This window comes from Bacillus rossius, chromosome 2 (assembly GCF_032445375.1).
Source record: "Bacillus rossius redtenbacheri isolate Brsri chromosome 2, Brsri_v3, whole genome shotgun sequence".
Classification (NCBI taxonomy): Eukaryota; Metazoa; Arthropoda; class Insecta; order Phasmatodea; family Bacillidae; genus Bacillus; species Bacillus rossius.
Window position 1 is genome coordinate 58,349,441 of NC_086331.1, and position 16,745 is coordinate 58,366,185.

Genomic DNA, 16,745 nt, shown 5'->3' on the forward strand with positions numbered 1-16,745 from the left:
AGCGAGAGGGTGATGCATCATGTTCAACAAGTGTTAAGAAACGTAAAACTATTTGTCTTGAGACAAAACTTGAAGTTATACGGCGTGCTGAATGTAATGAAGGATATATGTATATTGGTCGTGCTTTAGGTTTAACAGAGTCAACTGTGCGGACAATTGTGCGAAATAAGGACTCTATAAAACGTCTGTGTAAGTCTGATGCTGTTGGTACTAGCGGAAATGTTTTTGATATTAGATATAGGAACCGAAATGAACACATGATTCACATGGAAAGATTGTTGAATGAGTGGTGCAGTGAAAAAAATCATGGGCCTGATAGGATTGGTGTGAATCAAGCTGTGATACGGGAGAAAGCACTTTTAATTTTTGAAAAGTTAAAAAGTAAATATCCGGACAGTAACGTCAGTTTTTCTGCCAGCAAAGGGTGGTTTGAAAAGTTTGTTGAAAGATACAATTTGCACTGCATAAAGAAGAAAGGCGAGGCCACGAGTGCAGATTCAGAAGCAGCTGAAAACTTTCCAGATGTTCTTGAAGATATTATAACTGAAGGAGGATACAGTGCACAGCAAGTGTATAATGTTGATGAATCTGGAATTTATTGGAAAAAAATGCCAGACCGAACATACATAGCTAAGGATGAAAAAGCCGCACCAGGATTCAAAATATCAAAAGATCGCTTTACACTTTTACTGGGAAGCAATGCAGCTGGTGACCATAAATTAAAACCACTTTTAGTGTATCATTCGGAAAATCCAAGGGCACTGAAAGGATACGCCAAGAGTCATTTACCAGTGATATGGAAAGCTAATCGCAAAGGTTGGATGACTGCCGCCCTTTTCAGTGACTGGTTTCGCAACTTTTTCGTACCAGAAGTAACTGCATACAACAAGAGACACAATCTGGATAACAAAATGTTGTTAATTTTGGATAACGCACCTGGTCATCCAACAGAAAAAACTAATTTGTTTGAAAATGTAAAAGTGGTGTTTTTACCAAAGAACACAACATCGCTGTTGCAACCAATGGATCAGGGCGTTATTGCAACATTTGAAGCTTATTATCTTCGACGTACATTCCGCCATCTCATTGCGGCCACGGATGGGGATAATAAACAAACCACTAAAGAATTCTGGAAGTCATACAACATTAAAAATGCCATCGACAACATTGATGAGAGCTGGAAGGAAATATCGATGTCCTGCCTTCAAGGCGTGTGGAAAAAGTTGTGCCCTTCTTTCACAGAGGAATTCCGGGGGTTCGAATCTAACGAAGACCATTTGAAAGATGTGACAGTTGATATCGTGGACATGGGCCATCATCTAGGATTCGACGACCTCGAGTCGCACGATGTGAACCAACTGCTGGACTCGCATTCTCAGGAACTCACAGCTGACGAAATAATTGAACTTGACGAGGAACAGTGTTTAGTTCCAGATAAAGAAGAAAATGCCGAACCTAAGAGAGAACTAAGGCCGGTATTCCACTGTAAAATATTTTATAAAATATATTTTATAAAATATATATTTCCATCTTTTAATAAAATATTTGATGAGTGCTTATTTTATCAAAGTTCTTGGCTGTCAAGTACACTACATAAAAGATTGTTGTCAAAGAAGTAGTCAGTAATTGCATAGCATTAGATTGTTTGTAGTGTATTAAGTGTTCATTAAACAGTTAAACTTATTAACCACATTGAATTGTAACATTGAAAACATTACTATGGATGACAGGCCCCCCACATCATTCTGTGGGCCCCGTTGCTAGAGGTCATGATGATCCCCCCCCCCCCCGCCAACCCATTTTTTATACTAAAAAGATTTAAAAGATTTTTTGGCTTCTATGTATATTAATTCTTAACCTTAATCACAATAATTTTTGTAATCTTCGTGCTTTGCACTGTATAGCATTTCATTACATTCATACTCAGCAATCAACATTTTTGTCGTTTCCAGACTCCAAATGTACTTATTTGAGGGCTTAGTGGACATTTTTAAAATTTACTACCATGAATCGATGTAAACAATCAAATTCTTTTATAAAATGTAATGCCAACCTATTACATTTTATAAAATAAATTTTATAAAAGATATAATTTATAAAATATGACCTATTACACTATAAAAGAATCTTGGTCAAAGAAGTTTTATAAAAGATGTTTTATAAAATATTTTACAGTGGAATACCGGCCTAAATAAGAAAGATGTCGCCAAATTTTTTTGTTTAATAAACGAAGCATTCTCTATCCTAGAAGAAAATGATCCCGATGATGAACGCAAAAACACTGTGATTAAAGGAATCAAACAAGAATGTGAAGTTTACAAAACTTTTTTGACAGAACAGAAACCAAAGCAGATGAAATTGGACACGTTTTTTAAAAAAAGCAAGATGATAGTGTTAATTTCACCCCAGAAAATATTTAACTAACTTTTATGTTTTGTATATGTACATATTGTACATATTTTAATGTTATGTTTGTGCTCTAGGGAAAATCAAAATCTGTTTATCTGTTAACTGATTTGTTTACATAGCCGCTTTTATAAGAGGTGTGCATAACAAATTAAATGTTTACATATGGCTGTGTGTTTTAAAGTTATATAAAACCGGTTCTTAATTTCATAAAAGTGTTTTAATTTTGTTAAGTTTTAAACGTAATAACAAAGGATCCAGCTGCTTGCAACAGCAGGCAGACAGACGCACGCGCGTGTTGAAGGTCACGCCTGGGCGGGAAAGCCAACCTACTGACTGACGGTAAATATGTTACCACTTATCTCCCGTTACACTGTGCCATGTTTTCTTTATCTAACGTATTCGGTGGTAGGCTTAAAAAGATAAATGATATGACATATGCAGTTTCAAGTATTATTCTACGCATTTATATTATGTAAAGATTACTTCCCTACACATCTTGGAACACATTAAATAATTTAGCCTTATATTTATGGGGACTAATGCTTCAGAATACGCGATTTCGATTAACACGAACATTTTTAGGAACGAATTAGTCGTGCTAAGTGAGGGATTGGTGTAATGCATATCCAGTGCTGCCAACCTCCCAACTCTCTCATCAGTAATGAGAGTTATAAATGAAATAAAACATGCGTAAACATAAGCGGCAAATTTTATACTGTATTAACAACACACAGACACACTCTTATGTATTACATAAACTTTACTAATCCACTGAATAATAAATATTTACAAGAGTAGGATAACAAAAATGTAACTAAAAAATTAAAAACATTTTATTTCAATATTTGTGTTTGTTCTTTTCAACATTCTTGCCTTTTAATTATCGCCTGATAACATCCGCATTGTTGCAAGCTTAGCTTCCTCAATCTGCTTTGAAGTAAATGTGTTTTTATAGCACACTTCTTTAGATGAACTGCATTTTACTTTCTGCACCATTAGAGCACCCAAAGTTGCTGTGGACAAAGATGATCTAAACTCTGTTTGGTTGCGACGAACACTGCTGAAAATTCTCTCTGTTGAAGAATTGCTGTGAGGCACTGTCAAAATCGCCAACATTACTTTTGGCAATATTATAAATTTTAGTTGACCACTTGAATTTCTGAGAGTACCAATAATACCCCACCCAGCAAACATCCATTCTTTCAGCATTAAGTATGTTATCCGAAAAAGTTTCACATTGATACATTGCAAATTCTTGTTCCAACAGATCCAAATCTGTACTATCAACAAGCTTTGGAAATCTTTCAGTGAAATACTGGACTGAAGAATAGGAGGCATTTTCTTTGCAAGAAATATCACAGACTTCAGCATGTTGCAGGAACTTATCATTCAGTGGGAATTTATCTACCATGTAACTACATGCTGAAACATAGAAATCACGCACAGAAGAATAGAATTTTTGAGCATCAACCTGGCTGGCTAAATCTTTCAACTGTGCTCTACACTTGGAACCAATAACCAAATCAGTGTCATCTTTTTGGTGTTTCCTTTTTTTGAAGTTAACATCAGTAATTGATGTGGAACCTATCTGCAAAGCAGATGGCTTGACAAATCTAACCAACAATTCTTTGAGAAGACCTTGCAATTTTCGTTTTAACACATGAATTACGGGGACTTCTTGTTGGAAAAAAATATTCACAGCATTAAAGAGTGGAAGTGTACTTTCAAGGAACAGACAGTAGAGTTTTGTAGAAGGATTTTTCATCAATGACTTGATGAATTCAAACTGAGAACTGCTTGCAGCAAGTTTACTGTCCGGTTCACAAAACAACAATTTCAAAGGTTCCCACTGTTCTAACAATCTTTCAACAGATTCAAGAAGAGAAAGCCATCTAGTGCTGACACACTTTAAAATTTTGTGAGGTTTACTTCCGCAGACAGCTTGGTGTAGTTTCAAGGTATTCTGACGTTTGGAACTCTTCTCTAAAAAGTAAAAAACCTGCACCAAAAACTGTTCTACATTAACACAAAGTTGACTTGAAGCCTTCTGAGCAGCCAAATGGATAAGGTGACATGAACAGCGCTGTAGAAAAATGGATGGGTGTTTAGCCCGTGCAAATGAAATCACGCCTTTGTTTGAACCAATCATTGTGTTTGTATTATCACATGAGAAAGCAATACAGTTATTCCAACATATTTCCAATGAACGCAGTTCTCTATCTATGGCAGTAAAAATTCCTTCACCTGTGTTGTCCGAAGATTCCAGCAAAGATAACAGTAGAGTACTGACTTGATTTAGTTTTTCACTGTAAAATGAAACCACAATTGGGTACAATTTAACCGCGTTTTTGTCTGTACTGCCATCAGTTGCTAATGAAAATGCTGAAATTTGCAAAACAGAAGCAATTTCTTCCTTAGTTTGTTTTGCCATGCACTGCACTAACGCAGAAGTTTTTGTCCGTGCGCATTCATACTTTTGGGCGATTTTGGAATTGGGAAACATAGTCCGAAACAAATTACTCGCATGGTCGGAAACGGCCAATGGAATATTATGTTCCACCAGGAACGACGTAAATAACAGTTCGGCGGTCGTACTCTCGCTTTCACCAGATTTCACAAAAAAAGACGAAATAGGTTTGTGTACACATCTCACTTTACCGTAATCTTGATGTTTCTTAGATTCAATGTGGCGTCGGCAGTCATCACGTCCTCCATGTGCGATAACAAAATCACAGCTGCAGACTTCACAAAATAGATGTTTATCTGAAACTTTTGAAGCGACTAGACACGGCCACTCTTTTGTATAACTTTCACCGTATTTTTGAACAATTTTTTTGCCACTAGATTTAGAAGGAACGCCTACACGCTTCATTTTGCTATGAGACACAGAACTATTGCGACGCGGAACGCGAAAGACAAAAGAAAAACTTACATGTGTAGGCTGCTCTGCTACCAACCTTGCCTGTTTTCAATGTTGCCAAAACATTAACTACCCACAATTACCAGAATTGTCGTGCCCGTAAGATTATAGAATACCAAAAGTCTCGTTCCCTAAACATTGCTAATCGGATACACGACCGATATTTATGGTACGAAATATAGCGCTCCGTCCCGAAAATATCTAAGGAAAACTAGACACCCGATATTTTTAACTTTTCGTTAAATTTATCTTTGTCCGTAATAAAGAAATAGCCTTCCGTAATTCCGTAATTGGACTTATAAATCAGTAATAATTACGGACAATCTGTAATAGTTGGCAGCACTGCATATCATACGAGAACATGTTTTCAGTATGTAAATTATCAAGAAAAGTAGTTTTATCAAAGATTAAAAACCATGTTTTAAATAACTGACTTTTTAAATTAATTCCAATACTAATCAACAAATGAGTATTTTCTGAAAGTTAGGTACTGACTCATACTATCAAATGAGTAAAGTAGTCGTTTATAATTTACCCAGACTACGTGGTCAATAAGAAAACAAAACACTACTAGTTCTCATATGACCAATTAATGTTTGTATTTATAATCATAAGGAAATATTTTTATTCTGGTGTATTGTGATAAAAATAAAACACGCTTTTCCATGTACTTACGATACACAATTGAAGCAATCTACTAGTAATTTATGACCTACTTAGATCTTTGTTTCCTGGGATGTAAACGCCCCAACCCAACGACTGTAGAATGGCCCCCAGTAGGTACATTACACACTATGACGCTGGGAACGTTTCAGCGATCAGATCGATTGTGTTGGACTCTTATTAAAATGTACCATTTTAAATCTAAATAAATGTACAACAACATTTATTAAAGTGATTTTCACGTCAGGCCTTTCATAGTTATCTAATCTGTATTTTCATTTCCCGTCCATTCCCTGTAAATTTGAATAAAATCTTTTTTCCTTTTATTATTCATTATATTGCATTTTTAGCAAAACCATTATAAGATTTTTTTAACATTTTTATGTATAATTATTTTTGTGGATTATTTTGGTTTGGTTTACTGAAGGGCTACTATAAATATTACGTTAACGGAATGCATTATTGTGGGGCACTGCAAGAAACTACCATTTCAGTGTAACGCAAAAGGTTTGCAGAGGTAAACTGTTCACATGCTACTAGAAAACTTTAATATAACCCCTGTACTAAATTACAGTTTGGGGCAAAATTTCCAGAGTTTAAAAATTCTCGATTTCGTGGGAGCGAAAGTCAAACCAGCCCTTATGGCAATAGCACTGTGGCAGTACGTATACAACAGTGCTGCACTTGGAACGCTCCAGCAATTAACTAGATTACCCTAGGCTCTTGAAAAATATGTCACTTTAAAGCTTAAGAAATATGCAACAACTTTTGTTCGAATGATCATTACGTTACACCTTCTATTTTTATATGAATAGTGTTTATATGTCCTTGGCTGATGATATAAAAATAAATTATTTAAAAAATTAATTGATTTATATCTTAAATTTAATATTAACATTTGGAACATTTTCAACAATAGTGTGTATAGTAACGTTTCTAGCTTATTTTGGTAGATATATGAAGTTCCTATGTTGAAAACTGAGCAAATGGGAAACATTTTAATGGAATGCTGTAAGTCGCTGTCATCTAGGACTTAACCGTACGTTTTCGGTGATACGCTAAAGGTATACAGCGTTTAACATTTGGTATATTATTAAACATAGTTGACTCTAACACTGTGCAAAAATTCAGCTCTGGACAAATTTTTCACAGATTTAAACTTTTATTTCCTGGGCTAACAGCGGCAAGTCGAATCGACCGCCTAAACAATGATAGAGTTCTTCGAATCATACTCGCAAAGGTGATCGATCTCAGCAGTGGGGAGCCGAGACCGACCTCCCCCCTCAACGAAAGCGAAGGACTGTTGAAAAAGAAAGCTGATAAGCCTTCCTCTCCTCCGCCAACGTGATAAACCGTATCGGCTGTGTGTAGAGTAAGACCGAGAAATGATCGTCGAGCTTCTGCTAGTTCCTCATAGATGGCAGGCCGCAGAGCGAGCACAAGCAACACCCTCACCCTCCAAAGGTCTGCTCGCGACTGACGCGCTGTAACCAAGCTCCTGACCTCCCTACACAATAACTGCGACCTACAGAGGCATCTAGACACTTTAGTAAGCAACTGATCCAAAATTCATTGTTTTCTGAGCTGTGACCGTTTTTTACCATGCTCCAATCGCCTTAAGTGCTTTTCTTGCAACTTTTTTTCCAAAATGGTTTCTTCCTTAAAAATGTTTTTGGAGAACTTATTTGTCGAGTTTTTGAGGATACCTGCTTCAGAGAATAGTAATTAAGTATAAATAAGTTTAAATTTAATTTTTAATTTCTTGAATTTTGTGAAGGCAGTTCCCAGTAAGGTGTTTGATTTCCATTGGTTTTACCCTGATGGGAAAGCCAGTGCACAACTTAACTCAATCTTTCAATTCAAATTGTCTTTTGTTAAAAGACAATTCAATATTTTTAATTTATAGCCAATCCCCTATCATTTGCACTATTAATGAGTATATGTATGGGTGGTTAATTTTACTGAACAGAAAGTCAAGGACAACATTTCATTTTTCTTGCAGATTAGGGATAAGCTTCTTCTCATACACCTTGGCCAAATTTTCACAATTCATTTAATAATTGTAGTGATCTTGTTTTGTTTTGGCTTTAAAAGTAACTGCGCCGAAACAATTAAAACCTTCCTCACTTCCAGCATGTACTATTTTTATATACTTCCGGAATTCATGTTTTCAGTAATTACTCAAAGTATAATGTAAATGAATCCATGTTTCCTAAAGATATAATACGGGAAGTTTTTCATTTCCAAGATTTTAATTTTCCGTACAATGCATGCCATGTTACTATGTAACTTTCTTCCTAAATATAACTATGTTTATGCATTTATTAAACACAAATTCCTGATTTTACAAAATTTGCCTGTTTGAGCTCTTTTTGTTCAACAGTCAACTGGTACAGTGACATATTCTTTCTCCTTTCCTTTATCACAAATATGTATCACTAGTTAATGCTCTCTCTTGCTTCACTATGCACACTTATCAATTATATGAATACTTAAAATTTTACTTCTAAGAAAAACTATGTTTTAACTTTTTAAAAGCAACACTTTTTGAATGTGATACATATATGTCTTAACACTTCCCCCAATATATAGCATATTGCACATGAAAAGTCTGTAGCAGAACATACCTATGTCACAGCTAAATCCATACTATTAACTACAGGTATTCAGAAAAGTACCTAGTGTTCATGTAATCAGATCATACATGTTTTACTTCAACATTTGGTGATCGAGAAGAAACTAGAAAGATAGAGGGAGAGGGGAAGAAGACCTTGTCTGTTAGAAATTTTTTCCAGGGTTTCACTTAAGTTTGTTGAGTAGTACTGACCATGATTGAATAAGAAAAAGAACATATTAATAAAACTAATATAATTTCCAAACTATACAGAGTCAATTTGTATAAAAATTCACACACCTTTCCTTTTGGGTGTTTCTCTTGTGTCATCAAACCCAATATCGTCTTGGCATACTCATAGGTTTGTTGCTCAGATGGTGCTCCACTATACTCTCCGTAGTTGGCCAACTCTGAAGCTCCACCCAGCTCGCAGATCGTGTCGCTGTAGATCACTGATGCTCCGCCACCAGCAACCATTGTCCAGATGCGGCCAGATTTGTTCAAGATGGTAAGCTAGACAAAGAGTATCTACACCAACATTTCGTTAAGTAATAAATATTGTTTTAAATTTAGGTTTCCTAATGGCCAAAAAATATAGTAAATGAATAAATAAATTTCAAATATTTTTCTGCATTACCATTATTATTGTTGGCTTGACCTTCAATGCATACTTTTTTGCTTGAATAATTCTGAACATAATTCATGGCCACTTATATCTAGCACAGAAACAATAAGGACTTTCACACCTGTGAATATGGTTAGTTGCAAATACTCATTAATACAACAAAAATTATTTGAAATAAAATGTACTTATTTTTAGTTTAGTGTAACAATAAAACAAAATTGTAGCATATGGTACAATTAACTTTAACTCTGGTAATTTTATACTTTAGAATAAATACAAACAATAAAAACCTTTCAACTGTTTCTTAACAAGTTATATCAGGAGGTCATATACTGCAATACTGTTGTATTAACAAGTGCATTAGTAGTGATAGCCAACAGGTCTGAATATTTCTCCACTCAGTCCTTAAAGTAAGGTCAAGTCCTGGAATATCTAGTGCTTCCCCATTATAGTACCAGACAGACACTAATTCTGACCTTGAACTGACCAGAAAAATTGTACAGATTTTTAAAAAATTTAAGTTTTTTTATTTTAACATTTCAAGCTGAATTACTTTACCTACACTTCTCTTTAGAATAAATTTATTTACATCTGAAACTTAAATTATCACTTATAATGATAGCAATATTTTTATTTGTTTCATTGAGCTTTTCATCTTGTATACAAGGTCATGTACACAAAGCAAGCAATTTGAGGAACAATTGGCCATGGTCTACAGTAATGAACCTTCCCAGCATTTTCATGGGGTGATTTTAAGAAATCATAGAAAATGAAATAAAATTTTAACTTATGTTAGTGGTAATTTTTGTGTACATATATATTGTGTAATTATTAAGATATTCTATATCCCAGATCATAAACTCCATACAGAATAAACTTACAATAAATAAAAGCCTAGACCAAGAATCCAAACTCGGACCTCAGGATTGCAAGAATCTTGAAAATGTACCATCTCATTCCATAAAAAGCAATAAAATTTTGGCATGTCTTGAAGCTATTTTTGTTTCCTAATGTAAACTGTAAATTGCTCAGTTTGTTTTAGTTTTGCTTGGGTTAAAATGTTACAATGTACAAATAATAGTAATATTCGGGGTTTTCAGCAATATGTTTAGTTCACAGGACTCCTGCAAAACTTTTGTTAGGGTCCACCCAGCCTTACTCGTGCATAAACCTACAGTTGTACCTTAGCCTTCAAATCAAAAATCCTAAAATTAATTCAGCTCAAAATTTAAAGTTATCAATTAAAATTTTTTAACATTTTATCATTTCAAAGTTATAAGAACTAATCAAGAGAATTCACAAATTTCCATAAAAAAATTGTTTCCGTCAAAAAAAAACTTCAAACTTTCTAAGAAAGAACCATATTTTTATTCAGATTTTTTCATGTCAGGTTTTGGATAGCAAGATTGTTGAATGCAGACATGCGAAACATGTAAGTGCATGTGTCCACTGATAAACATGTGACAGAGAGATGATTTTGTCTGCTTATCTTTCCCAAGGAAATTATAATAAAAATGGTAATGGTCATCAGAGTCACAAACATAATTAGCAGCAGGAGCACAAGACCATGGGGTTAAAGTCCTGAGATAAGATAATTTTCTGCCACCAATGTGAAGGGCAGCAGGTCAAGGTTATGTTCAAATTAAGAATGAGAGCTGAATGAAGTACAAATACAAGAGACGACCTACTTAGCAAGAAATACTTCTCCCAAGGTTGCTACACATTTTTGAATATGAAATTCTCTGACTTTTCCAGGTTTTTCAGTCTACACAAAAAAATTTTCGGACCATTATATATCATTGTAATTGTGCCCGTTAACTTATTTTTGGAAAGTTTGTAAACTGCAATTTTGCTCCAGCATATTTGCAGCATGACTAATTGATAATTTGTATATGAGATGTTCTTTCTGATAATTAAAGCCTTATCATTAGTTAGCTTAAGTACTCTTTTTAATGAGTGGTTTAACTGAATGCATTTATACTTCAAGTAGAATAAATTCATTAATTACCTGTCAAAAATGTACCAAAACATGAATTTTTAATATTCATATGTGTAGGCCCACAACTGAACAAACACACAATTATAAAAAGATTAAATTTAAAAAGTAATGGTAAAGTTGCTATTTTGCAAGTTTAAAATAGCAGATACAAAATGTTCATAGCATGTACAGTACCTATCTGAATTTTCAAAATGCTGATTAGTCTATACACACAACCCCATACAACAATAAAATAAAAACTTGTGTTAAGTAGGTAAACAAAATCATCATTCACAATATTTCAAGGCTGTTGCTTGGTAATTGAAGAGATGATCTGCATGTATTTTTAAAAAATTTCCTCCAAAATAGGAAAAGTAAAAAAAAAATTACATTACCACAACTAAACTACACAACAGAAAAGTATAAATTAACTTTTTTTTATATATCTGAAAACTTCAGCAAGACAATGGAAACTTGTATTCACAGCACCTTACCTTCAATGATGCACCACTTTTTGCATCCAGATCAGCTATGTAAGCTTCCTCCGGATAAGCATCTCTGCCAAATGGGGGTGGATACTCTATTTCCCCCCATTTTTGACGACAAACAAAATCCGCAGTTGAATCAAGTTTTGCAGCAAGGTCCAGAATATATAGTGTTTCACTGGTCACCACAAGAGGGTTTATTTCCAAGTATGTAAAATATAGATCAACATACAGCTCGTAGAGAGAGACTATAAATCTTGAAATTATCCTGTGAACATAAACAACCACATTATTTGTATCTGTAACTCCAAAATTCTCTAAACTTAATTTAAAGCACATTTTTTATCTAGAGAGCAATAAACAAAACAATAAAAATTTATAATTTTTAAGAAAAAATTAGTTGATTAAAATGAACAAAAAAACCAATAATACATAAGTACAGTGTATATCTAACAGTTTCAATTTATGCATTATTCAAGTGGGGAAAAAAAATTAATCCGATAAAATTACCTCAACAATTCATTATAAATATATAGTAAATATATAAGTTTAAATTCAATCGACAAACTTTAGCTGCATGTTCATGATGACAAACTAAGCTGAAAATCTCAATACGACTTATGGTCTTAAGTGCCTCCCAAGGCTGTTATGAGTCTTTGAATTTGCAGCTGAAAACATTACTGTAAATAATACAGAAAGTATTTAAAATGGAACACTGATCATATAGATTATGTTGAATTGAATTATTTTCTAAAACCTCTTGTGAATTTTTTTCACTGCAACAAAATTATTTCATTGAAATAATGGTGAGTAACACCTTTATTTTCTACACATTTTTGTGACATAATAATACCTCAAGTTATTTAAATTAAATAATTTTGCCACAGCGACAAAATTTGCGGTAGCTGTAGAACATCATTCAATTAACATAATCCAAATGCTCAGAGTTCCATCTTAAATACTTTCTCTATTATTTATTTATAATTAAAATGTCTAGCTCTGACTTCAAATATATAAACCAGCCTTAGAAAGCAAGCACTTTAGACCATAAGTTGTATAGATGTTTTCAACTTATTTTGTCGGTCAAATTTGGACTCATTCTGTACATCCCCCCTCCTGCAGTACATATAATACATACATATATTCAATAAGTAGCATTATTTTAGAATATACCCTCATTGTGACAGAATTATGTAGTGAAATAAGCTCTACTTGGTTTATATGCTGTGCATTCATTAATGATTAAAAATCCCTAGTAAAATAAACAAAAAAATAAAACTAATACGCTATAGATATACATAATGCAACATACCTTGAAATCAGTTCCTACAACAAAAAATCTGTGACCAAACTGGAAATATTATCTTACTAACAAGAAAAATTGTGACCAACAGGGAAACTTCCATGACATTTCTGGACCTTCCATAACCATAAGTTCATTTCTGTCACTTTTTCATGACTTACATGAACGGTAGACATCCTGTACAAACTCGCTGCAGACATGAATCGACCTCAAGACTTTACTATCTCAGATGGATCATGGTTCCCAGTGGTTCAGACCAAAATCTGGTCATAACAATGCCAATATCCTGTCAAAGTCATGGCCTGGTTAGGCTGAATAGTATCTAACATGGCAATAGTAGTAGAATATGCTCATACTTTCTTATGAAATTACAGGTAACAATATTAAAATATTTCCTGGCCACATTAACAGAACACATTTCATATGTGCAAAAAAAAATTTACAATAGCACTATCATTCTTAAAAATCAAAACTAGGAATAAAAATTGAAGGTAATGTCAATATAATGTAGGGAAAATAAAATGTACTGTGGTAAATACATTTTATTTTGGTTGGTGTTATTGCTTTTAAGTAATTTTTATTTGTTAAAAAATTTATTTCAGATAAAAATTAAAATACTAGATAATGAGCAAGCCATGTTTCACATTGTGAGCTTGCCTACACTACTTGACCTATAATATAAGATTGACAGTTCTAGTGGCTTAAGTTAATGGAAAGTAAAATTTTGAGCATTATCATTTAATCCTTCTGAAAATAACAATCCACATATAATTTCTCTCGTGAAATAGGTCAGAGGAAGAGATGATGTTGGAAGCATATTATCAAAAGACTGATACTTGAGAGACTATAATATTTTCAAACACAATGGGGATAAAGCTTAATGCAATGTGGGCAAAACATGAAAGATATAATTAACAGCATCCACTTTAATTAATGATTTTGACACCAGCATGGCTCAGAAAAGAAGTTATAACATGGATACCAAACTATGTGACATCTAAGGAAACCAATTTTCTCATCAAAACAATGAAACCACTTTTCAAACCAAAAATACAGCCTTTTTCTAAAGAAACAAAGTGTGCGAAATAGTGATAAAAAATATATTTATATATATGTATGTATGATCATTGTTATGAGAGTACTGATCTTAAATATTGTGGATGATTATGGTATCAAAAAGTGAATTACATTCTGGAGTCTCTATACTATTCCATCATTTGTGAACTGAGTGAAATGGCACAAGGGCTATACAATGATCTGAAAATGAAAGATCACTTATGATGTAATCACAAATTGCTTTAGATTTTAAGATTACAACATTTACATATGTCCCTGAATTTACATTATCTGATCGCCAGATACATACCTACTCCGACATGAAATTATCTGGTAAATTATCTATCATTCAATTGGGTAATCACATTTTTCATGAGTGAATGCAGAGCTGTAAAATATATCTTGAATGTGAGAAATGACTGGGGAATCAATTTAGAAATTAATTCAATCCAATATTTTAAATAGTTCTAATAAAAAAAACAGTTGAGAATATACTATGTATAGCTTACACACACTAGCTGACAACTGATGATGAATTTCTATACAAAACTTTCTGAAAAAAGTGTGATTGTGGGACACTATTATTAAAGCACTATTTCTCTGGGAATTGTGTTACACTCAAAATCCTTACACAGAGAAACTTGGTTATGACATTTCTGAATGGACATTTCAAAACTTGTAACAAGTTAAAATTAAATTTTAAAAGTTTTAAGAATTAGTAGTGAAGGCAGGAACAAACAAGAATGCTATAAGGTTCCACTTATAGATGGTAGGTACAAGATGGAAATGTGTTTATATGTTTTTATGTTAAAATCATTTTTCAAATATGTTTAAGTCAGCAGATTAACCTAACAAGTAAAGAATGTGCAAAAATACTAAAATAACAGTAAAGAATGTGCAAAAGTACTAAAACAACAGTATACTGAAACCTGTGTCCTACTCTAACACTTCATTCTTGGGTTGAAAAAAAATTGCAACTAAAAACACATAACTTTTAATCTAGACAAGGATAATTTTGTTTCACAAGGTAGGCCAAAGGTCCCAAATTTGATCCTAGCTGAGTAGAAATTTTTCAGGTAATCTTCTCACAGCATTGACAGGGAACACCCGATGCCATCAGCCTTGAGGCCAATCAACCAACCTGTCATGATCATGTCTCTGATACCTAACACTTCAGGCAATAATAACTAAAAAAAACTCTATACAAAGTTTGAAGCTTTAAAAAATTAAAATACATACTCTTTTTTTGGTTGTGCAACAGACATCAAAAGCTGGGATTTTATGGCATCACCATCCACTATCCCACCAACCGGAATATCAATGGTAGATGCCTTGACATCAACATCACCAATGTCAACACCACCTTCATGGTAAAACATTATAGTGTCAGCATAACGATGTGAGTAAATACACACGTATGTTTCTTCATCCTAAAAACAAAGTGTATTTATAAAAAACAAGAATTATAAAATAACTTTATACTTCTTACTTAACTAATTGAAATATCAGAAAACTTAACAAGAACGAAAAGGATTAAGTTATACTCCCATGACCAAAATAATTTTCCAACTGCACATTAACACTGCCTAGAGTTTTGCACCTTAAAAGCATTAAAAACATTACAGTCAAATTTTTACAATAAATAAAGTATTAACATTATCTAAATAGATAAATTTACTAACCATAAAAAAAATGGTACACTGATGTACCATAACATCATGAATTGTAAAACTACTTATATTCAACATTATTTTTTTAATTGCTTTGCTTTATAGTGGCTGTATGGTGTTATGCACAAACATGCAGAAGACAGATGTATTCATGTATGCAATTATTGGATTTGAAGGGGAAGGACTTAACAGATGTCTAACAGCAGGTTGTTAACTATGGGTGATTTGACAAGGACTGCGCATGTTTGCTCAGAAGATGAGAATATTGGCCATCTGTAGGGTGTGGGATAGGAAGAAGGGAAGAAGGTGAAACAACTAGTTGTAATAAAGGCACTTCCTTTTTTTAAACACAACTTGAACATTCAATTGCACATTATAATCCCTCTGATCAGTTACAGAAATATGTTTCTCCATTGTTATTACCCTTTGTGGTCCAAGCATTCAGTCCTACCAACTTCCTTCCACAAAACTTGCCCTTACACATTTATTCGAGAACTTAGTCTTTCTTACATGAAGTGCACATTTGGTAGATGATGATGTCCTGAAGTTGGCAATACGCATTTATCTACACAGCCAGAAGAACCTGGTGGTTTGGTCACAGTAAAACAGTTAGCCTGACATGAAAGGATTGTAGGTGGAATGTATTAATGTGTTTATGCATTATACTCTATTAAAATATTCTTTTTGTAATATATTTAACTAGTTTAAAAGCCTTCACTTACATTAATCCATAGACTTATCTCTCTTGGTGGTTCACTTAGTTAAAATAAATTTTAATGTTGTTACTATGTTATGACAAAATTCCATTTCATTTGCAATGCATTATTTTCTTATACTATTTTTCCCTGAAAACAGCTGTAAAACATTAATAGGTAGAGTTTTATGTCGCCAGGTTATATACAGGACCTCGTGGAATAACGAAAGCTATAAACAACTTGAGTACTGATTGTACTTGTAATTGAATTTGGAGATTACTGCCACCTTGGACCAGGGCCGCAACTAAGGGGGGGGGGGGGGGGGGG

At 33.5% G+C, this 16,745-nt stretch overlaps 1 protein-coding gene across 5 annotated transcripts in view; it reads right to left on the reverse strand.

Annotated features, from left to right (window-relative positions):
• Nucleotides 1-16,745, reverse strand: part of LOC134529309 (ATP-citrate synthase) — a 247,610-nt gene that overhangs the window by 154,262 nt on the left and 76,603 nt on the right. For all 5 annotated transcript variants that reach the window (XM_063363226.1, XM_063363224.1, XM_063363225.1 and 2 more), the window contains exons 4-6: nt 15,293-15,483; nt 11,704-11,962; nt 8,907-9,119 (exon numbers count right to left, since the gene is read on the reverse strand). In XM_063363226.1, coding sequence (XP_063219296.1) covers nt 8,907-9,119; nt 11,704-11,962; nt 15,293-15,483 — 663 coding nt within the window. The remainder of the gene's footprint in view (nt 1-8,906; nt 9,120-11,703; nt 11,963-15,292; nt 15,484-16,745) is intronic.